Source organism: Somniosus microcephalus, unplaced genomic scaffold (assembly GCF_052327205.1).
Source record: "Somniosus microcephalus isolate GS21.2 unplaced genomic scaffold, FLI_Smic_1.0 unresolved_chr1, whole genome shotgun sequence".
Classification (NCBI taxonomy): domain Eukaryota; kingdom Metazoa; phylum Chordata; class Chondrichthyes; order Squaliformes; family Somniosidae; genus Somniosus; species Somniosus microcephalus.
Window position 1 is genome coordinate 29,562,290 of NW_028225179.1, and position 25,711 is coordinate 29,588,000.

The window sequence follows — 25,711 nt, forward strand, 5'->3', positions numbered from 1 at the left end:
ACCAGCATTTTGTACAGCTCCATCATAACCTCCCTGCTCTTATATTCTATGCCTCGGCTAATGAAGGCAAGTATCCCATATGCCTTTTTAACCACCTTATCCACCTGTTCTGCTGCCTTCAGGGATCTATATACATTCACACCAAGGTCCCTCTGATCCTCTGTCTTACCTAGGGTCTTACCATTCATTGTGTATTCCCTTGCCTTGTTAGTCCCTCCAAAATGCATCACCTCACACTTTTCAGGGTTAAATTCCATTTGCCACTGTTCCGCCCATCTCACCAACCCATCTATGTCGTCCTGCAGACTGAGGCTACCCTCCTCGCTATTTACCACCCCACCAATTTTTGTGTCATCTGCGAACTTACTGATCATACCTTTTACATTCGCATCCAAATCATTAATGTAGACCACAAACAGCAAGGGACCCAGCACCGATCCCTGCGGTACCCCACTGGACACAGGCTTCCAGTCACAAAAACAACCTTCCACCATCACCCTCTGCCTTCTGCCACTAAGCCAGTTTTGGATCCAATGTGCCAAGGCACCCTGGATCCCATGGGCTCTTACCTTCTTGACCAGTCTCCTATGCGGGACTTTATCAAAAGCCTTACTGAAATCCATGTATACCACATCCACTGCACTACCCTCATCCACACACCTAGTCACCTCCTCGAATATTCAATCAAGTTAGTCAGACATGATCTTCCCTTGACAAAGCCATGCTGACTATCCCTGATTAATCCTTGCCTCTCCAATTGGGGACTAATTCTGTCCCTCAGAAATTTTTCCAATAATTTCCCTACCACTGATGTTAGGCTCACTGGCCTGTAATTCCCTGGTTTATCCCCACTACCCTTCTTGAATAATGGTACTACGTTAGCTGTTCTCCAGTCCTCTGGCACATCCCCTGTGGCCAGAGAGGTTCTGAAAATTTGTGTCAGAGCCCCTGCAATCTCCTCCTTTGCCTCACACAGCAGCCTGGGATACATCTCGCCCGGGCCTGGGGATTTATCCACTTTTAAGCCTGCTAAAACCACCAGTACCTCTTCCCTCTCGATGCTAATATGTTCAAGTATATCACAGTCCCCCTGCCCAATTTCTATGTCTGCATCGTCCTTCTCCATAGTGAACACAGATGCAAAAAATTCATTTAGAACCCCACCTACATCTTCCGGCTCCACACACAGATTGCCACTTTGGTCCCTAATGGGCCCTACTTTTTCCCTAGTTATCCTCTTACCCTTAATATACTTATAAAACACCTTAGGATTTTCCTTTATTTTGCTCGCCAGTGTTATTTCATGGCCCCTCCTCGCTCTCCTAATTTCTTTTTTAAGTATGCCCCTGCACTTTTTATACTCCTCTAGGGCTTCCTCTGTCTTTAGTCCTTTGTATCTGCCAAAAGCCCTCCTTTTTTTCCTAATCCATTCTCGTATATCCCTTGACATCCAAGGTTCCCTGGGGTTTTTGGACCCACCCTTGACCTTTACGGGAACATGTTGCCATTGTACTCTCTCAATTTCCCTTCTGAAAGACTCCCATTGCTCCGATGTGGATTTTCCTTCAAGTAGCTGATCCCAGTCCACTTTGGCCAGATCCTGCCTTATCCTATTAAAATCGGCCTTCCCCCAATTTAGAACCTTTATTTCCGGTCCATCTCTGTCCTTTTCCATGACTACCTTAAATCTCACCGAATTATGGTCACTGTCACCAAAGTGCTCAGCTACTAACGCTTCTTCCACTTGGCCGGCCACATTCCCTAGAATTAGGTCCAGTACCGCCCCCTCTCTTGTAGGACTTTCTACATGTTGGCTCAAAAAGCTCTCCTGGATGCACTTTAAGAATTCTGCACCCTCTAAGCCTTTCACACTCTGACTATCCCAGTTAATATTGGGGAAGTTGAAATCCCCCACTATTATTACCCTATTATTTGCACATTTCTCTGAGATTTGCCTACATATCTGTTCCTCTATCTCCCCCTGACTGTTTGGGGGCCTATAGTACACTCCCAGCAAAGTGCTTGCCCCCTTTTTGTTTTTAAGTTCAACCCATATGGCCTCATTAGAGGAACCTGCGAAGATATCATCCCTCCTTACAGCAGAAATTGACTCCTTAATTAATATTGCAACACCCCCTCCTCTTTTACCACCCCCTCTGTCTCGCCTGAAGATTCTATACCCCGGAATATTGAGCTGCCAGTCCTGCCCCTCCCTCAACCATGTCTCCGTGACAACAACAATATCATACTCCCATGTGTTCATCAATACCTTCAGTTCATCCACCTTATTCACAAGACTCCTTGCATTAAAATAAGTGCCATCCAGCCTTGCCATACTCCCTTGTGCCGTTACATATTTGCTCTGCCTTCCAAGCTGACTTGTTTTTTCCTCTATATTTGGCTGTACATCACCCCCTATTATAGCTCCACTCTGTATCCCATCCCCCTTCCAAGTTCATTTAAACCCCCCCAACAGTGCTAGCAAACCTCCCTGCAAGGATATTTGTCCCGCTCTGGTTCAGGTGCAACCCGTCCGACTTGTACAAGTCCCACCTTCCCCAGAAGCAGACCCAGTGATCCAGGAAAAAGCCCTCCCTCCTGCACCAACTCCTTAGCCACGCATTCATCTGCTCTATCCTCCTATTCCTATACTCACTAGCACGTGGCACCAGGAGTAATCCAGAGATTACAACCTTTGAGGTCCTGCTCTTTAATCTGCTATCTAGCTCCCTAAACTCTTGCTGCAGGACCTCATCCCTCTTCCTACCCATGTCGTTGGTCCCAATATGAACCATGACCTCTGCCTGTTCACCCTCCCCCTTCAGAATGCCCTGCAGCCATTCAGTGACATCCTTGACCCTGGCACCAGGGAGGCAACAAACCATCCTGGAGTCACATCTACGGCCACAGAAACGCCTATCTGTTCCCCTTACGATAGAATCCCCTACCACTATTGCTCTCCCATTCTTTTTCCTCCCTTCCTGAGCAGCAGAAGCACCCCTGGTGCCAGGAAGTTGGCTGCTGCTGCCTTCCCCTGGTAAGTCATCCCCCTCAACAGTATCCAAATCGGTATACCTGTTTGAAAGGGGGATGGCCACAGGGGTCCCCTGCACTACCTGCCTGCCTCTACTGCTCTGCCTGATGTCCTCTCCTTGGATCTTATGCTATCCCTAATTTCCCTTGTTAGCCACGGTTGAGTCACCTTTTTTGCTTTATTTTTGTGCCAAACTGGGATGAACAACTTCTGTAGTTCATCCATGCGGCATGTTTGCCATTGCCTATCCACCGTCAACCCTTTGAGTGACATTCCCCAATCAATCCTACCCAACTCGCTCCTCAGACCATCGTAGTTTCCTTTATTTAAATTTAGGACCCAAGTCTCTGAGTCAACAACTTCATTCTCCATCTTAATGAAGAATTCAATCATGTTATCATTCCGACCCAAGGGGCCTCGTACAACAATATTGCTAATTAATCCTTTCTTGTTACATAATACCCAGTGTAAGATGGCCTGATCTCTGGTTGGTTCCTTGACATATTGGTCCAGGAATCCATCCCGTAAACACTCCAGGAATTCCTCCTCCACAGTAGAGGACATGAGCGGGGGGGGGGAGGGAGTCCCTTTAAATGAGGAAGAGTTGGGTGTCCCTTTAAATGTGGAGGGGGTGGGTGTCCCTTTAAATGTGGAGGGGGTGGGTGTCCCTTTAAATGTGGAGGGGGTGGGTGTCCCTTTAAATGTGGAGGGGGTGGGTGTCCCTTTAAATGTGGAGGGGGCGGGTGTCCCCTTAAATGTGGAGGGGGTGGGTGTCCCTTTAAATGTGGAGGGGGCGGGTGTCCCTTTAAATGTGGAGGGGGTGGGTGTCCCTTTAAATGTGGAGAGGCGGGGCCGCGCATGCTCATTCGGCCCCACCACAAAACCAGGCTTCCAGTGGGCCTGCGCGGGGCCTATGGGCAGGAAACGGAAGGCCGGGCCCAGGGAAGAGGCGGAATCAGCGGCCGGGGTAAAGTCAAGTGTTGGGGAATCGATTTAAATCGAGGTGAGGGGGGAGCGGAGAGCGAGATTATAAAGTAAAAGACGAGAAAAACCAAACCTGAGAGTCGGGCGGGCGGGACCTCCGTGGACACCGAACGGAGCGGATTGAGCCGCGCGGGGGGGCGGAGTGAGCCGGAGCAATGTGATTCTGACTGACGGGAGCACGGACCAATAGGAAGAGGGCTGAGCTGGGAGGACTGAACTGGGCGGCCTGGTCCTCCAACCAATGGCGGCGCGGCTAGGGGGCGGGGCCTCCTCTCCAGCTCAGGTGCGCTGGGGCCGATTGTGACGCGCTGTCCCCAGGTGAGAGCAACTCAGTCAGCACAGAGCTGGGGCTGGAATCTGGGAGAGGGGCCGCAGGCAGCACAGAGCCGGGGCTGGAATCTGGGAGAGGGGCCGCAGGCAGCGGGCCTGGCAAAGGGGCAGAAGCTTCAAAATACAAGCTTCTCTCTAAAGTGCGATTATTATTATTCTTTTTCCTCTTTTTTTTACCTTGCGGTGGCGCGCGCCGATCCAACCGACCCCTGGGCGTTGCGTGCTGGCGTTAGCGCGTAATCGGAGGGCGGTGATTGGCGGGCGCCTCGCGTCAATCAGGAGCGCGGAAAACGCTGGGAGGACCGGGCGGGCTGACGGTCCTCCAACCAATGGCGGCGCGGGAGGGAGGGGGGCGGGACCTCGGTGGGCTGCGCGCGCCGCTTTCCTGCATTCATTGTCTGCAGGAGCTGTTAAAGGGAAGGGGAGGAGGGGGTGGAAAAAACCCAGCTTGTGAGTGTTTATTCCTTTACATTACCTTTATTGCAAGGCTGTTCATCAACTGCATTCATTTAAAAATAAGTGAACCTTTTCTCTTTTATCCAGAACACAAAGCCCTGGTGCTGTGAACATTTTGGTGGGCAGCCACTTTTAAAGGGACAAAGACCAGCATTCTTCCTCCTCTCTCTCTCTCTCTTGTGAGTATTTGTGGTGGGTGAGAGGGGGCGGGGCGGGTGTGAGTCAAAGGGGACTGCGGCCCCTTTTCAACAAAAACAATTGCTTGGCCATTTAAAGGGGAATGGTGCCCCCCAGGTATTTAAAGGGGCAGTGCCTCTCTCTGTATCATGTAAGAGCAGGGAGGTTCTGCTTGAACTGTACAAAAACACCAGTTAGGCCACCGGCTAGAGTGCAGCGTGCAGTTCTGCTTGCGCCATTGCAGGAAAGATGTGACTGTGCTCGAGACGGGAGATTTATGAGGATGTAGCCAGGACTAGAGAATTTCAGCTACAAGGAAAGATTGAATACATAGAAACATAGAAGATAATCTACATCCTAGGGTACTTAAGGAAGTGGCCCTAGAAATAGTAGATGCATTGTTGGTCATCTTCCAGAACTCGATAGACTCTGGAACACTACCCATGGATTGGTGGGTAGCTAATGTTACCCCACTGTTCAAAAAAGGTGGTAGAGAGAAAACGGGCAATTACAGACCGGTAAGCCTGACATCGGTAGTGAGGAAAATGCTAGAGTCCATTATAAAAGATGTAATAGCAGAGCACTTGGAAAACAGTGACCGGATCGGACAAAGTCAACATGGATTTACAAAAGGTAAATCGTGCTTGTCTAATCTACTGGAATTTTTTGAGGATGTAACTGGTAAAATAGATAAGGGAGAACCAGTGGATCTGGTGTATTTGGACTTTCAAAAGGCTTTCGATAAGGTCCCACATAAGAGATAGAAACATAGAAGATAGGAGCAGGAGTAGGCCATTCGGCCCCTCGAGCCTGCTCCGCTATTCAATGCGATCATGGCTGATCATCCAAGTTCAGTACCTGGTCCCTGCTTTCTCCCCATACCCCTTGATCCCTTTAGCCTTAAGAAATATATCCAACTCCTTCTTGAATATATTTAATGAATTGGCCTCTACTTCCTTCTGTGGTAGAAAATTCCACAGGTTCACCACTCTCTGGGTGAAGAAATTCCTCCTCATTTCTGTCCTAAAAGGCCTACCCCTTATCCTTAGACTGTGACCCCTGGTTCTGGACTCCCTGACCATCGGGAACAACCTTCCTGCATCCAGTCTGTCCACTCCTGCCAGAATTTTATAAGTTTCAATGAGATCCCCTCTCATTCTTCTAAACTCCAGCGAGTACAAGCCCAATCAACCCAATCTCTCCTCATACATCATTCCTGCCATCCCAGGTATCAGCCTGGTGAATCTTGGCTGGACTCCTTCCATTGCAAGAATATCCTTCCTCAGATAAGGCGACCAAAACTGCACACAATACTCAAGGTGTGGTCTCACCAAGGCCCTGCACAATTGCAGCAAGACATCCTTGTTCCTGTACTCAAACCCTCTCGCTACGAAGGCCAACATACCATTTGCCTTCTTAACCACCTGCATGCTTACCTTCAGCGACTGGTGCACAAGGACACCCAGGTCTCGTTGCACTTCCCCTTCTCCCAATCTATTGCCATTCAGATGATGATCTGCCTTCCTGTTTTTGACACCAAAGTGGATAACCTCACATTTATCCACATTATATTGCATCTGCCATGCTTCTGCCCAATCACCCAACCTGTCCAAATCATCCTGGAGTTTCTCGGCAGCCTCCTCACAACACACACGCCCACCCAGCTTTGTGTCGTCTGCAAATTTGGAGATATTACATCTAGTTCCCTCGTCCAGATCATTAATATATATTGTGAATAGCTGGGGTCCAAGGACCGATCCCTGCGGTACCCCACTAGTCACTGCCTGCCACTCGGAAAAAGACCCGTTTATTCCAACTCTTTGCTTTCTATCTGCCAACCAGTTCTCTATCCAAGTCAATACCTTGCCCCCCCCCAATCCCATGTGCCTTAACTTTACACGCTAATCTCTTATGTGGGACCTTATCGAAAGCCTTCTGAAAGTCCAAATACACCACATCCACTGGTTCGCCCTTATCTATTTTACAAGTTATATCCTCAAAAATTTCCAGTAGATTAGTCAAGCACGATTTATCTTTTGTAAATCCATGTTGACTTTGTCCGATCCTGTCACTGTTTTCCAAGTGCTCTGCTATTACATCTTTTAAAATGGACTCTAGCATTTTCCCCACTACCGATGTCAGGCTTACCGGTCTGTAATTCCCTGTTTTCTCTCTACCACCTTTTTTGAATAGTGGGGTAACATTAGCTACCCTCCAATCCATGGGTACTGTTCAGATTCCATCGAAAACCAAGCAGCTTCTCCTCCGTCTCCACTCCAGCTCAAACTGCTGCAACAAAAAGACAGACACAGGCGGCCAGGGACCTACCTTCCGTCAGCCTGCAATAAACCTCTTCCGGACAGCTGCTGACTAATGGTGGCCGCAGCACCCACAATTCCCCGAGCCCCAGAAACCACTCTATGCAACGCGCTGATTTCCCCGCTGAGAGTGCGCATGCTCCCTGGGGCCGTGGGCCATTCTGGGAGCCTGGCTCCTGTCCTTTGTCCTGAGTCGGACTTGGTGGAACTGGCTGAAGAAACCGGGAAGCAGCAGCTCGGATGGGGGAGGCGCTGCACCCTGGGTTTCCTGGTGCCAGGGCCCTGGCCGCACGTCCGCCGGGTCCGGCTGCTCTAATTCTGATTGAGTTTTTTGATGAGGGCAATGCGGTTAACGAGGTGTACATGGATTTCCAAAAGGCGTTCGACAGCGTGTAAAGTTAAAGGCACATGGGATTGGGGGCAAGGTATTGACTTGGATAGAGAACTGGTTGGCAGATAGAAAGCAAAGAGTTGGAATAAACGGGTCTTTTTCCGAGTGGCAGGCAGTGACTAGTGGGGTACCGCAGGGATTGGTCCTTGGACCCCAGCTATTCACAATATATATTAATGATCTAGACAAGGGAACTAGATGTAATATCTCCAAATTTGCAGACGACACAAAGCTGGGTGGGCGTGTGTGCTGTGAGGAGGATGCCGAGAAACCCCAGTATGATTTGGACAGGTTGGGTGATTGGGCAGAAGCATGGCAGATGCAATAATAACGTGGATAAATACGAGGTTATCCACTTTGGTGTCAAAAACAGGAAGGCAGATTATTATCTGAATGGCAATAGATTGGGAGAAGGGGAACTGCAACGAGACCTAGGTGTCCTTGTGCACCAGTCGCTGAAGGTAAGCATGCAGGTGCAGCAGGCAGTTAAGAAGGCAACTGGTATGTTGGCCTTCGTAGCGAGAGGGTTTGAGTACAGGAACAAGGATGTCTTTCTGCAGTTGTACAGGGCCTTGGTGAGACCACACCTTGAGTATTGTGTGCAGTTTTGGTCGCCTTATCTGAGGAAGGATTTTCTTGCCATGGAGGGAGTGCAGCGAAGATTCACCAGGCTGATACCTGGGATGGCAGGAATGATGTATGAGGAGAGATTGGGTCGATTGGGCTTATACTCGCTGGAGTTTAGAAGAATGAGAGGGGACCTCATTGAAACTTATAAAATTCTAACAGGACTAGACAGACTAGATGCAGGAAGGATGTTCCCGATGGTCAGGGAGTCCAGAACCAGGGGTCACAGTCTAAGGATAAGGGATAGGCCATTTAGGACAGAGATGAGGAGGAATTTCTTCACCCAGAGAGTGGTGAACCTGTGGCATTCTCTACCACAGAAGGCAGTAGAGGCCAATTAATTAAATATATTCAAGAAGGAGTTAGATATATTTCTTAAGGCTAAAGGGATCAAGGGACATGGAGAGAAGGCAGGGACAGGGTACTGAGTTTGGATGATCAGCCATGATCACATTGAATGGTGGAGCAGGCTCGAGGGGCCGAATGGCCTACTCCTACTCCTGCTCCTATCTTCTATGTTTCTATGTGTCCCCAGGTATTTAAAGGGGCAGTGCCTCTCTCTTTCTGTATCATGCAAGAGCAGGGAGGTTCTGCTTGAACTGTACAGAAACACCAGTTAGGCCACCGGCTAGAGTGCAGCGTGCAGTTCTGCTCGCGCCATTGCAGGAAAGATGTGACTGTGCTCGAGACGGGAGATTTACAAGGATGTTGCCAGGACTAGAGAATTTCAGCTGCAAGGAAAGATTGAATACATAGAAACATAGAAGATAGAAGCAGGAGTAGGCCATTCGGCCCCTCGAGCCTGCTCCGCCATTCAATGAGACCATGGCTGATCATCCAAATTCGGTACCCTGTCCCTGCCTTCTCCCCATATCCCTTGATCCCTTTAGCCTTAAGAAATATATCTAACTCCTTCTTGAATATATTTAATGAATTGGCCTCCACTGCCTTCTGTGGTAGAGAATTCCACAGGTTCACCACTCTCTGGGTGAAGAAATTCCTCCTCATCTCAGTCCTAAATGGCTTGCCCCTTATCCTTAGACTGTGACCCCTGGTTCTGGACTGCCCGGCCATCGGGAACATCCTTCCTGCATCTAGTCTGTCTAGTCCTGTTAAGAGTTTTATAAGTTTCAATGAGATCCCCTCTGATTCTTCTAAACTCCAGCGAGTATAAGCCCAATCGACCCAACCTCTGCTCATATGTCAGTGCCTCTCTATTTCTGTATCGTGTAAGAGCAGGGAGGTTCTGCTTGAACTGTACAAAACACCAGTTAGGCCACCGCTAGAGTGCTGCGTGCAGTTCTGGTCGCCCCATTGCAGGAAAGATGTGACTGCTCGAGATGGGAGATTTACGAGGATGTTGCCAGGACTAGAGAATTTCAGCTACCAGGAAAGATTGGAGAGGCTGGGGTTGTTTTCTTTGGAACGGAGGAGGCTGAGGGGAGACCTGATTGAGGTGTATAAATTATGAGAGGCAGAGAGAGTGGATAGGAAGGACCTATTTCCCTTAGCAGACAGATCAATAACCAGGGGGCTGAGATTTAAAGTAATTGGTCGGATGTTTCGAGGGGAGTTGAGAACTTTCTTCACCCAGAGGGTGGTGGGGGGTCTGGAACTCACTGCCTGAAAGGGTGGGAGAGGCAGAGACCCTCATCACATTTAAAAAGTACTTGGATGTGCACCTGAAGTGCTGTAACCTACAGGGCTACGGACCAAGTGCTGGAAAGTGGGATTAGGGTGGATAGCTCTTTGTCGGCCAGCACGGACAAGATGGGCCGAATGGCCTCCTTCTGTGCTGTAAATATCTATAATTCTATGAATTGTAGTTAAAGGGACAGACACCCCACAAACTCTGTTCCCTAGCCACTGACTCCATCCCTGTCCCTAGCATTTGTCTGAGGCCGAACATAGAAACATAGAAGATAGGAGCATTTGGCCCCTCGAGCCTGCTCCGCCATTCAATGAGATCATGGCTGATCATCCAAATTCAGTACCCTGTCCCTGCCTTCTCCCCATATCCCTTGATCCCTTTAGCCTTAAGAAATATATCCAACTCCTTCTTGAATATAATTAATGAATTGGCCTCTACTGCCTTCTGTGGTAGAGAATTCCACAGGTTCACCACTCTCTCGGTGAAGAAATTCCTCCTCATCTCTGTCCTAAATGGCTTACCCCTTATCCTTAGACTGTGACCCCTGGTTCTGAACTCCCCCACCATCGGGAACATCCTTCCTACATCTAGTCTGTCTAGTCCTGTTAGAATTTTATAAGTTTCAATGAGCTCCCCTCTCATTCTTCTAAACTCTAGCGAATATAAGCCCAGTCGACCCAATCTCTCCTCATACGTCATTCCTGCCATCCCAGGTATCAGCCTGGTGAATCTTCGCTGCACTCCTTCCATGGCAAGAACCTCCTTCCTCAGATAAGGCGACCAAAACTGCACACAATACTCAAGGTGTGGTCTCACCAAGGCCCTGTACAACTGCAGCAAGACATCCTTATTCCTGTACTCAAACCCTCTCGCTATGAAGGCCAACATACCATTTGCCTTCTGAACCGCCTGCTGCACCTGCATGCTTACCTTCAGCGACTGGTGCACAAGGACACCCAGGTCTCATTGCACTTCCCCTTCTCCCAATCTATTGCCGTTCAGATAATAATCTGCCTTCCTGTTTTTGCCATCAAAGTGGATAACCTCGCTTTTATCCACATTATACTGCATCTGCCATGCATCTGCCCAATCACCCAACCTGTCCAATTCATCCTGGAGTTTCTCGGTCTCCTCACAGCACACATGCCCACCCAGCTTTGTGTCGTGTGCAAACTTGGAGATATTACATCTAGTTCCCTTGTCTAGATCATTAATATATATTGTGAATAGCTGGGGCCCAAGGACTGATCCCTGCAGTACCCCACTAGTCACTGCCTGCCGCTCGGAAAAAGAGCCGTTTATTCCAACTGTTTGCTGCGGGTATGTGGTCAGCAGCTCATTTCAGGGTCAAATATGGCACCAAGGTTGTGAACAGTGTGGTTCAGCCTCAGACAGATGTTAGGGAGAGGGATGGAGTCAGTGGCTCGGGAACAGAGTTTGTGGCAGGGACCGAAAACAATGGCTTTGGTCTTCCCAATATTTAATTGGAGAACATTTCTGCTAATCCAGAACTGGATGTCGGACAAGCAGTCTGACCATTTAGAGACAGTGGAGGGGTCAAGAGAAGTGGTAGTGATGTAGAGCTGAGTGTCGTCAGCGTACATATGGAAACTGTGGGGAAAAAATGGAATTAAACTTCATCTTCAGAAAACAGAGAGACTGTTCAAGAAAGCCTGAAGTCTCTAAAAATGGACAGGTTCACAGTACAGAAATCTACACCAACAAGGAGACCGGTTAAGTAACGCCTTGATTTCAAAATTCTCATCCTTGTTTTCAAATCCCCTCCATGGCCTCGCCCCTTCCTATCTCTGTAATCTCCTCCAGCCCCACAACCCCCCCTGAGATATCTGCGCTCCTCTAATTCTGCCCTCTTGAGGATCCCTAATTATAATCGCTCCACCATTGGTGGCCGTGCCTTCTGTTGCCTGGGCCCTAAGCTCTGGAATTCCCTGCCGAATGGCCTACTCCTGCTCCTATCTTCCATGTTTCTATGTTTAATGGAATGGGTGGACATGTGACAGATGAAATTTAACACAGAAACGTGCAAAGTGATTCATTTTGGTAGGAAGAACAAGGAGAGGCAATATAAACTAAAGGGTACAATCCTAAAGTGTGTGCAGGAACAGAGAGACCTGGGGGTATGTGTGCACAAATCGTTGAAGGTGGCAGGGCAGGTTGAGAAAGCGGTTAAAAAAGTATATGGGATCCTGGGCTTTATAAATAGAGGCATAGAGTCCAAAAGCAAGGAAGTGATGATGAACCTTTATAAAACACTGGTTCGGCCTCAACTGGAGTATTGTGTCCAATTCTGGGCCCCGCACTTTAGGAAGGATGTGAAGGCCTTAGAGAGGGTGCAGAAAAGATTTACAAGAATGGTTCCCGGGATGAGGGACTTCAGTGACGTGGATAGACTGGAGAAGCTGGGGTTGTTCTCCTTGGAGCAGAGAAGGTTAAGGGGAGATTGACCAGAATGGTTCCAGGGATGAGGGACTTCACTGATGTGGAGAGACTGGAGAAGCTGGGATTGTTCTCCTTGGAGCAGAGAAGGTTAAGGGGAGATTGACCAGAATGGTTCCAGGGATGAGAGACTTCAGTGACGTGGAGAGACTGGAGAAGCTGGGATTGTTCTCCTTAGAACAGAGAAGGTTAAGGGGAGATTTACCAGAATGGTTCCAGGGATGAGGGACTTCAGTGACGTGGAGAGACTGGAGAAGCTGGGGTTGTTCCCCTTAGAACAGAGAAGGTTGAGAGGAGATTTGATGGAGGTGTTCAAAATCATGAGGGGTCTGGACAGAGTAGATAGAGAGAAACTGTTCCCATTGGCGGAAGGGTCGAGAACCAGAGGACACAGATTTAAGGTGATTGGCAAAAGATCCAAAGGCGACATGAGGAAAAACTTTTTTACGGAGCGAGTGGTTAGGATCTGGAATGCACTGCCTGAAAGGGTGGTGGAGGCAGATTCAATCACCGCTTTCAAAAGGGAATTGGATAAGTGCCTGAAGTAAAGAAATGTGCAGGGTTACGGGGAAAGGGCGGGGGAGTGGGACTCGCTGAGAGTCAGCATGGGCTCGACAGGCCAAATGGCCTTCTGTGCTGTAACCATTCTGATTCTATAGGAGCAGGAGTCGGCCATTCGGCCCCTCGAGCCTGCTCCGCCATTCAATAAGGTCATCGACCCCAACTCCACTTTCCCGCCCGATCCCCATATCCCTCGATTCCCCGAGAGCCCAAACACCTTTCGATCTCGGCCTTGAATATACTCATCGACTGAGCCTCCACAGCCCTCGGGCAGAGAATTCCAAAGATTCACCACCCTCTGAGTGAAGAAATTCCTCCTCACCTCAGTCTTAAATGGCCCACCCCTTATCCTGAGACTATGACCCCTGGTTCTGGACACTCCAGAACTTCAGCCAGGCAAAGCCGCCATCGGTCACTGCAAGAACGGTTAAATGTTTAAAAATGAAACAACAACAACTTGTATTTATATAGCGCCTTTAATGTAGTAAAACATCCCAAGGCATTTCACAGGAATATTATAAGACAAAAAAAATGACACCGAGCCACATAACAAGAAATTAGGGCAGGTGACCAAAAGCCTGGTCAAAGAGGCAGGTTTTAAAGAGCGTCTTAAAGGAGGAAAGAGAGGTGGAGGGAATTCCAGAGCTTAGGGCCCAGGCGGCTGAAGGCACGGCCACCAAAGGTGGAGCGATTTATAAATCGGGGATGCTCAAGAGGCCAGAATTAGAGGAGTGCGGATATCACTGGTGGTTGTGGGGCTGGAGGAGATTACAGACATAGGAAGGGGCGAGGAGGGCCATGGAGGGATTTAAAAACAAGGAGGAGAATTTTGAAATTGAGGTGTTGCTGAACTGGGAGTCAATGTAGGTCAGCGAGCACAGGGGAGATGGGTGAATGGGACTTGGTGCGAGTTAGGACACGGGCAGCCGAGTTTTGAATGACCTCAAGTTCACATAGGGTGGAATGTGGGAGGCCAGCCAGGAGTGTGTTGGAATAGTCGCGTCTAGAGGTAACAAAGGCCCGGGTGAGGGTTTCAGCAGCGGTTGAGCTGAGGCAGGGGCGGAGACAGGCGATGTTACGGAGGTGGAAATAGGCAGTCTTTGTCAGTATGCCAGGGGACAGTGATGTGTGGATCCAGAGTGGTGATTCCACCCAAGTTAAGGGAGAGAGTGCTAAATGAGCTACATGAAGGTCATCTGGGGGGAGTGAAAATGAAAAGCCTAGCTAGGGCTTATGTGTGGTGGCCGGGAATCGATCAACAAATCGAAGACCTAACTAAGAGCTGCTTAGGATGCCAGAAGGTCCAAAATGCACCACCACAGGCCCCTCTACACCCATGGGAGTGGCCCTCCTCTCCATGGCAACGGGTGCACATTGATTTCGCTGGTCCATTCATGGACTCAATGTTCTTAATAGCAGTGGATGCTCATTCAAAGTGGCCTGAGGTGATAAAGATGTCTTCAACCACTACAGAGAAAACGATTGCAGTCCTACGGACCATATTTGCCAGAAACGGGTTGCCAGAGCAGATCTGCTCTGATAATGGACCACAGTTTATGTCCGACGAGTTCCAAAAGTTCATGAAAAGGAATGGGGTAAGGCATTACACATCCGCCCCGTATCATCCAGCCACCAATGGATTGGCTGAGAGGTTCGTACAAACCTTTAAGAAGGCGACAAAGGCCATGTGCGATGAGGAAATTCCACTACAGCATAAGATGGACAATTTCTTATTCGCCTACCGAAACGCGACACATGCAGTTACCAACCAGACCCCGGCCATGATGTTCTTTAACTGAATGTTGAGATCTCGTCTCGACTTGCTCAGACCAAATGTGCGAAGAAATGTTGAGGACAAACAATTCCAGCACATCAATGAGAAGCCGACAAGGAGCTTCAATGTAGGGCAACCAGTCTTGGCCCGGGACTATCGAACAGAGAAGTGGCAACCCGGAATGATATGTACAAGGCAGGGGCCATTAATGTACACAGTGGATGTCGGGGAGAACATTGTGAGACGCCACGTCGATCAGATCTTGGCATCACAGGAATGCGTCAACCCCATGTCTCGAGTACCTGGGGATGAACCCGACATACCGGTAGTATCTACTTCAGACCCAGTAGCAGTGGAACCCGATGAACTACCCGATGAAAGGGGGTCAGAATTGCCTCTGCACCAAGAACAAGAACCTCCGGAAAGGCGCTATCCCGAAAGGGTCAGGCTGGATGATACAGGGCGGATGTGTAATGCCTTACCCCATTCCTTTTCATAAATTTCCGAAACTCTTCGGACACAAACTGTGGTCCGTTATCAGAGCAAATCTGCTCTGGCAAGCCGTTCCTGGCAAATATGGTCCGTAGGACTGCAATCGTTTTCTCCGTGGTGGTGGAGGACATTTTGATCACCTCAGGCCATTTCGAGTGCGCATCCATGGCTATTAAAAACATTGAGTCCATGAATGGACCAGCAAAATCAATATGCACTCGTTGCCATGGAGAGGAGGGTCACTCCCATGGGTGTAGAGGGGCATGTGGTGGTGCATTTTGGACCTTCTGGCATCCTGAGCAGCTCTTTGTCAGGTCCTCGATTTGCTGATCAATCCCCGGCCACCACACAAGCCCTAGCAAGGCTTTTCATTTTCACCCCTCCCAGATGGCCTTCGTGAAGCTCATTGAGCACTCTCTCCCTTAACTTGGGTGGAATTACCACTCGGGATCCACACATCAAGGTCCCCTGGCATACTGACAGCTGTTCTCTTCTGGATGAGAATGCTGGCAACAGTGAGTCGCCATGTGTTGGCCATCCCTTCACCGTCAAATCATATACCCGAGACAGTGTCGGGTTATTTCGGGTCTCCTCTATACCGGCGTTAGTTACTGGCAAGCGTTCAATTATAGACGAATAAAATATTTCGACAGGGTCCACTGCTGGTGCTTCCTCCGCAGTAGGCAGTGGCAGGCGTGATAGCCCATCAGCGTTTCCATGCTGTTTCGTGCCCTTATACTCTATTTCATATTGGTTCGCCCCTAGAAAAAGGGACCATCTTTGTTGCCATTGCGCAGTCATCACCGGAATGCCCTTCTTTGGATTAAAGATGGAGACCAGTGGTTGGTGGTCAATCAGCAAAGTGAACTTCTGCCCGTGCAGATAGTGGTTGAACTTTTTCACTCCCCACACTAGGCTGAGGGCCTCCCTGTCAATCTGGGCGTAGTTACGCTCTGCTGAGGTTAGTGACCGAGACGCAAAGGCTACTGGCCTCTCCAAGCCGTCCGGGAATTTGTGCGACAGCACCGCTCCAATACCATAGGGTGATGCATCACACGCCAACCGAATTGGTAGTGCTGGGTTGAAATGAGCCAACACCTCTTTTGATGTGATCAATTCTTTGCACTTCTGGAAAGCTCGTTTACATTCGTCATTCCACTTCCATGGTACCCCCGTTTGCAGTAGGGTGTTCAGTGGGTGTAGTACTGTGGACAAATTCAGCAAGAACTTATGGCAGTAGTTCACCAGCCCGAGGGACGACCTCAGTTGTGACACATTTTCCGGTGCTGGAGCCTTGACTACTGCCTCAATCTTTTCAGCGGACTTATGTAACCCCTCTCCATCAATAACGTGGCCACAATACGAGATCTGCTTCTGGAAAAACTCGCATTTGTGGCGATTAGCTCGGAGCCCATATTCCTTCAATCTAGTGAGTACCTGCTCCAGGTTGGCGAGGTGATCACTGTCATTTTCGCCCGTGACCAGGATGTCGTCCAAATAACACTGGGTCCCTGGAATCGCTTGCAGGACTTGATCCATTGCCCTTTGCCCTTTGCCAAATAGCCGGAGCTGATGCTACCCCGAACACCAGCCGGTTGTATTGGTAGAGACCTTTATGAGTGTTGATCATGAGGTACTGTTTCGAGGCTTCTTCTACCTCCATTTGCAGGTACGCCTGGGCCAGATCAATCTTAGTGAAGCGTTTTCCTCCAGATAGCGAGGCGAAAATATCTTCAATCCGCGGAAGCGGATATTGTACCGTGTGAAGGACTGGGTTCACTGTCACCTTAAAGTCCCCACAGATGCGAATCTTCTTTGGTTCCCCAGGCGTATTACTCAACGACCTCTTCATTACAGGAACGATGGGTGTAGCCCACTCGCTCCAGTCCACTTTGGACAGTACTCCAGAACGTTCCAAACCTTCCAGCTCTGCTTCAACAGCTGGGCGGATCGCATAAGGCACCGGTCTGGCCTTAAAAAACTTTGGGCTTGCATTTTCCTCTATTTTGATCGTCGCTGTTATGCCTTTTAGTGTTCCGAGTCCCTCCTGGAACACTTCTTGTGCGTCAGTTAGCATTTTTGACAGTCGTCCAGGTGTGACGTCGTCATCCTTTTTGGCATCTACCGTCAGCGCTTGTATGGAATGCCAATCTAATTGTATCTTCTGGATCCATTCACGTCCTAGTAGTGGTGGTCCTCCATCTGGCAATACATACAAGTCCATTTTTGGTGTTTCCTTGCTGTTGTATATCACGTTCACCCTTATTTTTCCTTTGGGGTAGACTTTTTGCCCCGTGTACGTCTTCAAGACAATCTCTGTATCTCTCAAGGGTATATTTGAGAATAGCCGCTTGTAGTCCCTTCGGTTTATGACTGTTAGGGCTGATCCTGTGTCCAGTTCCATTTTCACTTGGACTCCGTCTATCTTGAGCGTGACCCAGATAGTTTGGTGATCCTCCATTTTGGTTATATTATGTAGTTTCAGACAACCCAGCTCCTTGCTTCCGGAGTCTGTATCACTTTTCTGTTCGTCTGAACTACTCTCCGTCACCTTATGTACCTTTTTGTACTTCTCCTGTGGAGGTTTCTTGCTGCTGGTTTTCTTTCCCGACCTGCAGACTCTTATTATGTGTCCTACTTTTCCACACTGTCTGCACACTTGGTCCTTGAACCAACAATCCTTATGGTCGTGTGTTGTTCTGCCGCAGCGATAACACTTCACTGCTCCATATGACATTTCATTTGTGCCATATTCTTGCGGTCTCCGTTGTATCTCTGCAGCGCCCCGTGCGGCTGCTTCGTGTGATACTGCCATGTTGAAAGTCTTGTCCAGCGTAAGATCCTTTTCTGATAGAAGCCGTTTCTGAGTTCCTTCACTTTGAAGCCCACACACAAACTTGTCCCTTCAAGTATCTGCTAGTCCCGTTCCAAACTGGCAGTGTTTCGATAGCTTGCGTAGTTCCGTTAAATACTCAGCATTACTTTCGTCTTTATGCTGGTTCCTTTTGTGAAACTTAAATCTTTCTGCTATCAGCAGCGGTGTGGGGTTTAAGTGGTCCTGTAGGATTGCCACTATGCTTTCAAAATCCTTTTCCACTGGCTTCTCTGGGGTGACTAGGTTTCGCAGTAAGCCGTACGTTTTTGCATCCATGGAATTCAACAATACCAGTGCTTTCCTGGCATCTGGCACTTCATTCACCTTGCAGTACACTTCGATGCGTTCTACATATGTCGCCCAATCTTCGACCTCATTGTCGAACGCTGTGACCCTGCCACTCTTCTGCATCCCTGGGTGTGGTTAGACTGGCTAAAAATGGCGTCTCCCGCGCTCTCCCTTCTTCTCCGCTGGCTCAAAATGGCGTCTCCCGTGCTTTCCTTTCTTCTCCGCTGGCTCAAAATGGCATCACCCGCGCTCTCCCTTCTTCTCCGCTGGCTCAAAATGGCATCTCCCGCGCTTCCCTTTCTTCTCTGCTGCGGCCCAAATGGCGTCTCCCGCGCTTTCTTTTCTTCCCCCGCGGACGCTGCTCAGCCCTTGAAACTGGCCGCGCTCTGCGCGTTTTCCTGCGCGCTTCTCTCGTTGACGCCGCTCTGTCTTCAACCCCGGCTGCGCCCTGCGCGCTTCACCCTCTCACGTTGACGCCGCTCGGTCTTCAACCCCGGCTGCGCCCTGTGCGCTTTACCCTCTCTCTTACCCGTCGTCGCTGCTCGGCCTTTTTCTGTGCCGTCGGTCGGCTCCTGCCGCCGCTGTCCGGGAAGGGTCTGCGCCGTACCTGCTGCCAGCCCGCTGCGCTGGATCGTTGCGGCTGGAGAACCAAGCCCAGCTCTCTACAGCCTCCTCTGCGATGCTCAAGTTCTCCCTGGATGGTTGACGCCCGCACTGGTGGAATCGGCCGCCGCCTTCAGAGTTGCAGGTAGGTTCGAAACGACTCGTCGCCAATGTTAAATCTGGATATCTTTAGGTAGTGTGTCCTTCAAATAATCGACAGAGGCTGCAGAGAACAAACAACAGGTGTTTACTGGATCAGGGTGGCTCTAAAACTAAACAGTACAGATCCCTACTCAGGGTTATATACAGGTGTGGTCACTGCCGGTACTACAGTATACAGGAGCTGTAAAAAGTAGTTCTCCACTTAAAGGTACATACACTACAGACACAATCTCTCCTCATACGTCATTCCTGCCATCCCAGGTATCAGTCTGGTGAATCTTCGCTGCACTCCCTCCATGGCAAGAACATCCTTCCTCAGATAATGCGACCAAAACTGCACACAATACTCAAGGTGTGGTCTCACTAAGGCCCTGTACAACTGCAGCAAGACATCCTTGTTCCTCTACTCGAACTCTCTCGCTGCTGCCCAATCACCCAACCTGTCCAAATCATTCTGGAGTTTCTCGGCATCCTCCTCACAGCACACACGCCCACCCAGCTTTGTGTCGTCTGCAAACTTGGAGATATTACATCTAGTTCCCTCGTCAAATCATTAATATATATTGTGACTAGCTGGGGCCCAAGCACCGATCCCTGCGGTACCCCACTAGTCACTGCCTGCCACTCAGAAAAAGACCAGTTTATTCCAACTCTTTGCTTCCTGTCTGCCAACCAGTTCTCTATCCAAGTCAGTACCTTTCCCCCAATCCCATGTGCCTTAACTTTACACGCTAATTTCTTATGCGGGACCTTATCGAAAGCCTTCTGAAAGTCCAAATACACCACATCCACTGGTTCTCCCTTATCTATTTTACCAGTTACATCCTCTAAAAATTCCAGTAGATTCGTCAAGTACGATTTACCTTTTGTAAATCCATGTTGACTTTGTCCAATCCTGTCACTGATTTCCAAGTGCTCTGCTATTACATCTTTTCTAATGGACTCGAGCATTTGAAAGAAGCTTGCATTGTGAAGCTTCTGGCCCTTTGCCAGGCCCGCTGCCTGCGGACCTCTCCCAGATTCCAGCCCCAGCCTTGTGCTGCTCTCACCTGGGGATAGTGCGTCACAATCGGCCCCAGCGCACCTGAGCTGGAGAGGAGACCCCGCCCCCTAGGCGCGCCGCCATTGGTTGGAGGACCAGGCCGCCCAGTTCAGTCCTCCCAGCTCAGCCCTCTACCTATTGGTCAGTGCTCCCGTCAGTCAGAATCACATTGCTGTGGCTCAATCCGCTCCGTTCGGCGTCCGCGGAGGTCCCGCCCGCTCGCCCGACTCTCAGGTTTGGTTTTTCTCGTATTTTACTTTATAAACTCGCTCTCCGCTCCCCGCTCACCTCGATTTAAATCGATTCCCCAAACACTTGACTTTACCCCGGCCGCTGATTCCGCCTCATCCCTGGGCCCGGCCTTCCGTCTGCTCCCGGGAAGCCCCGCACAGGCGCACTGGCAGATTGGTGTTGGGGTGAGGGGGCCGAATGAGCATGCGCGGCCCCGCCTCTCCACATTTAAAGGGACACCCGCCCCCTCCACATTTAAAGGGACACCCGCCCCCTCCACATTTAAAGGGACACCCGCCCCCCTCCACATTTAAAGGGACTCCCTCCCCCCTCTCGTGTGTTTTTCTGATTAAAGGGACTGTGACAATTCCCCCAGCCACCGCACTTTAGCAAGGATGTGAAAGACATTGAGAGCCAGCCAGTGGCTCCGTTGGGAGCACCCTCGTCTCTCAGTCAGAAAGTTGTGGGTTCAAAGTCCCCACTCCAGGGACTCGAGCACATAAACCTAGGCTGACGCTCTGGGGCAGTGCCGAAGGAGTGCCGTGCTGTCGGATGGGCAGTACTGAGGGAGCCCTGCACTGTCGGAGGAGCAGTACTGAGGGAGCGCTGCACTGTCGGAGGGGCAGTGCTGAGGGAGCGCTGCACTGTCGGAGGAGCAGTACTGAGGGAGCGCTGCACTGTCGGAGAGGCAGTACTGAGGGAGCGCCGCACTGTCGGAGGGGCAGTACTGAGGGAGTGCTGCACTGTCGGAGGGGCAGTGCTGAGGGAGCGTTGCACTGTCGGAGGAGCAGTACTGAGGGAGCGCCGCACTGTCGGAGGGCCGTCTTTCGGAAGAGACGTTCAGGTGGACATAAAAGATCCCATTATTTCGAGGAAGGGGAGGAGAGTTATCCCCGGTGTCCTGGCCATTATTTATCATGTAAATTAGCTGCAGTGTTTCCCACATTACAACAGCGACTACACTTCATAAAGTAATTCATTGGCTGTAAAACCGTTGGTCGTGAAAGGCGCTGTATAAAGGCCAGTCTTTCTTTATTTTCTCTCCTGTATTTACATTAATTACTTATATAAACCTCTTTTACTGTCTCTTGCAAGGGGAGGAATTGCAGATGGGCAACTTAACGCAAACTTCACACGAAGATCTGACAGAGTCACTCGATTCATCAGGACCTGAATATCATCGACATATGGAAGCGGAAAGCAGCAATCAGAGTACGAGCAAACTGCACACGTGTCTTGTGTATGGACATGGATTCAACCGAACGAGCAGCCTGGGGAGGCACAAGTGTAACCAAAGCAAGGAGAGTCTATGCAAATGTCGGGAATGCGGGAAAGGATTCAGTTGCCTCTCCGAGCTGGAGACTCATCAACGCAGTCACTCCATGAAATGGCCGTTCACCTGCTCCGTGTGTGGGAAGGGATTCACTCATTCAGGCTCCTTGCGGAGACACCGGCGAGTTCACACTGGGGAGAAGCCGTTCGCCTGCTCTCACTGTGAGAAGAGGTTTAACCAGTCTTGCAACCTGTTGATACACGAGCGTGTTCACACCGATGAGAGACCTTTTCAGTGCTTCGACTGCAAGAAGGGCTTCAGAAGATCCAGCGAACTGATACAGCACCACCAGCGAGTTCACACCAGGGAGAGGCCGTTCACCTGCTCCGAGTGCGGGAAAGGGTTCACTCTCTCCTCCACCCTGCTGACACACCAGCAAGTTCACACCGGGAAGTGGCCGTTCTCCTGCTCCGAGTGCGGGAAAGGTTTCACTCGTCCCTCCGCTCTGCTGATACACCAGCGAGTTCACACTAACGAGAGGCCGTTCTCCTGCTCCAAGTGCGGGAAAGGATTCCGTCGTTCATTCCATCTGCAGACACACCAGCGAGTTCACACTGATGAGAGGCCGTTCACCTGCTCCGAGTGCGGGAAAGGATTCACATGTTCAGACTCCCTGCGGGAACACCAGCGCGTTCACACTGACGAGAGGCCGTTCACCTGCTCCGAGTGCGGGAAAGGATTCACACATTCCGACTCTCTGCGGGAACACCAGCTGGTTCACACTGATGAGAGGCCATTTAAATGTTCCGACTGCAACAAGAGTTTCAAATGCTCCAAGGGCCTGGAGATGCATCGACGCATCCACACCGGGGAGAGGCCGTTCAGCTGCTCTCGCTGCGGGAAGAGGTTTACCCACTCATCCAGTCTTTGGAAACACCAGCGCACTCACACTGGGAAGATGCCGTTCCCCTGCTCAGTGTGTGAAAAGGGATTCACCAGTTCAACTCACCTGAGACACCAGCGAGTTCACACCTGAGCGCACTGGTCCCATTCTGCTGTTAATCACATGAAGGACTGTTCTGTGTTAATAATGGCAATTAGAGGGCTGGGGGGCGGTTTGAAGATGCTGATAATCCCAGTAACTAGGCTGGAGTTTAAGAGGGGTCAGCCTCGGCTCAGTGGGTGACACTCTCACCTCTAGATTCAGAAGGTCGTGGATTTGAGTCCCACTCTGGAGACTTGAGACTGACACTCCGGGGCAGTACTGAGGGAGAGCTGCTCTGTCAGAGGTGCTATCTTTACGATGCAATGTTAAACTGCTGCCCCGTCTGCCCTCTCAGTTGGGTGTAAAAGATCCCGTGGCCGCTATTTTGAAAAACGGAAGGGAGAAAGGATCTCGATTTGGAAGATCAGGAAGTAGATATGAAACTGTAATGTCACTTGAAATGATTGTAAGACTGAATTTAACTGTGACTGTAATAATTGTGTTTTGTTGGTAACAGAGCGTGGGGAAAAACCAGTACGAATCCAGTATGAGGTGATTTTGGTGGTGCCTCCTGTGTCACTACCACCACAACTACCATGCTTTACGGGTCTAACAGGACCTATCCCATCAACCAACACGTTTTTCAGTACGAGCTGCACAGTTATGTGGCACAATTCAGACCCGACATTCCCCTATTGTTTGAGGGTTTCAGTGAGCTCATGATACGACTGAACGCCTCCCTAAAGCATTTTTTGTGTTTTGGAGCAAGACAACTGGAGAATAGATATTGACATTGGAAGCATAAGGGACAACACACACTGGTGGGATATTGGGCTTAATACATCAGCATGCCCTTAGGCTCGTATTATTTCACACGCTCTGGTTGTTCTCCAACTTGAAATGATTTTGTATTTGAGATATGTAACCCATGTAGTAAAACTTTGAACTATGTAAGATCAGAAGTTTGTTTAAGATCTACCCAATTAAACAGCGAAATGATATTGGGTCAAAAGATCAGGATAATGAAACAGTTTGGGTGGAGGTAAGGAATAATAAGGGGAAAAAAACACTAGTGGGCGTAGTCTATACGCCTCCGAACAGTGGCAACTCTGTTGGATGGAGTATCAATCAGGAAATAGTTGAGGCTTGTAATAAGGGAACATCTATAATTATGGGGGATTTTAACTATTATATTAATTGGACAAATCAAATTGGGCAGGGCAGCCTTGAGGATGAGTTCATTGAGTGTATTAGGGATGTGTTTCTTGAGCAGTATGTAACTGAACCGACCAGGGGGCAAGCAACCTTAGATCTGGTCCTGTGTAACGAGACGGGATTAATTAAAAATGTCCTAGTAAAGGATCCCCTTGGAATGAGTGACCATAACATGGTTGAATTCCATATTCAATTAGAGGGTGAGAAGGTTAGATCTCAAACAAGCGTGCTAAGCTTGAATAAAGGAGACTGAAGGTATGAGAGCGGAATTGAGTAGAGTGGATTGGGAAAATAGATTAAAGGGTAAGACGATACATGATCAGTGGTGTACATTTAAGGAGTTATTTTACAACTTCCAAAAAATATATATCCCACTGAGAAGAAAAGGGTGTAAAAGAAAAGACAGCCATCCGTAGCTAAGTAAAGAAATTAAGGATAATATTCGACTAAAAACAAGGGCATATAAGGTAGCCAAATCTATTGGGAGGATAGAGGATTGGGAAAACTTTAAAAGACAGCAAAAAATAACAAAAAGATTGATTAAGAAACGGAAGATAGATTATGAAAGTAAATTAGCAAAAAATATAAAAACAGATAGTAAGAGTTTTTATAGTTATATAAAAAGAAAAAGGGTGGCTAAAGTAAATGTTGGTCCCTTAGAGGATGAGACCGGGAAATTAATGGTGGGAAATATGGAGATGGTAAAAACACTGAATATTTTACATCAGTCTTTACAGTAGAAGACACTAAGAATATCCCAACACTGGACAAACAGGGGGCTGAAGGGGGGGAGGAGCTAAACACGATCAAAATCACTAAGGAAGTGGTACTCGGTAAAATAATGGGACTCAAGGCAGATAAATCACCTGGACCTGATGGCTTACATCCTAGGGTCTTGAGGGAAGTGGCGGTAGGGATTGTGGATGCATTGGTAATAATTTTCCAAAACTCCCTGGACTCGGCAAAGGTCCTGGCAGACTGGAAAACTGCTAATGTAACACCCTTATTTAAAAAGGGCAGTAGACAGAAGGCTGGAAACTATAGACCGGTTAGCCTAACATCTGTGGTAGGTAAAATTTTGGAGTCCATTATTAAGGAGACAGTAACAGGACATTTAGATAATCATAATTTAATAGGACAAAGTCAGCATGGTTTTATGAAGGGGAAGTCATGTTTGACAAATTTGCTGGAGTTCTTTGAGGAAGTAACGTATAGGGTGGATAAAGGGGAACCAGTGGACGTAGTGTATTTAGACTTCCAAAAGGCATTTGACAAGGTGCCACACAAGATTATTGCTTAAGATAAAAAATCACGGGATTGGGGGTAATATTCTGGCATGGATAGAGGATTGGCTATCTAACAGAAGGCAGAGAGTTGGGATAAATGGTTCATTCTCAGACTGGCAATCAGTAACTAGTGGTGTTCCGCAGGGGTCAGTGCTGGGTCCCCAACTCTTTACAATCTATATTAACGATTTGGAGGAGGGGACCGAGTGTAACATATCAAAGTTTGCAGATGATACTAAGATGGGAGGGAAAGTAGTGAGTGAGGAGGACATAAAAAACCTGCAAGGGAACATAGACAGGCTAAGTAAGTGGGCAGAGATTTATCAGATGGAATACAATACTGGAAAGTGTGAGGTTATGCACTTTGGCAGGGAAAATCGTAGAGCAAGTTATTATCTTAATGGCAAGAAACTGGAAAGTACTGAAGTACAAAGGGATCTGGGGGTCCTGGTGCACGAAACTCAAAAGGTTAGTATGCAGGTGCAGCAAGTGATTAAGA

General features: G+C 49.0%; 1 protein-coding gene across 1 annotated transcript; it reads left to right on the forward strand.

The window, feature by feature from the left end:
- Nucleotides 1-4,891: 4,891 nt before the first annotated feature.
- Nucleotides 4,892-25,711, forward strand: LOC147094554 (uncharacterized). Its single transcript, XM_085974392.1, has 2 exons — nucleotides 4,892-4,983; nucleotides 21,549-25,711. The coding sequence occupies exon 2, from the start codon at nucleotides 21,563-21,565 to the stop codon at nucleotides 22,760-22,762; it is 1,200 nt and encodes a 399-aa protein (XP_085830518.1). The 5' UTR covers nucleotides 4,892-4,983; nucleotides 21,549-21,562; the 3' UTR covers nucleotides 22,763-25,711.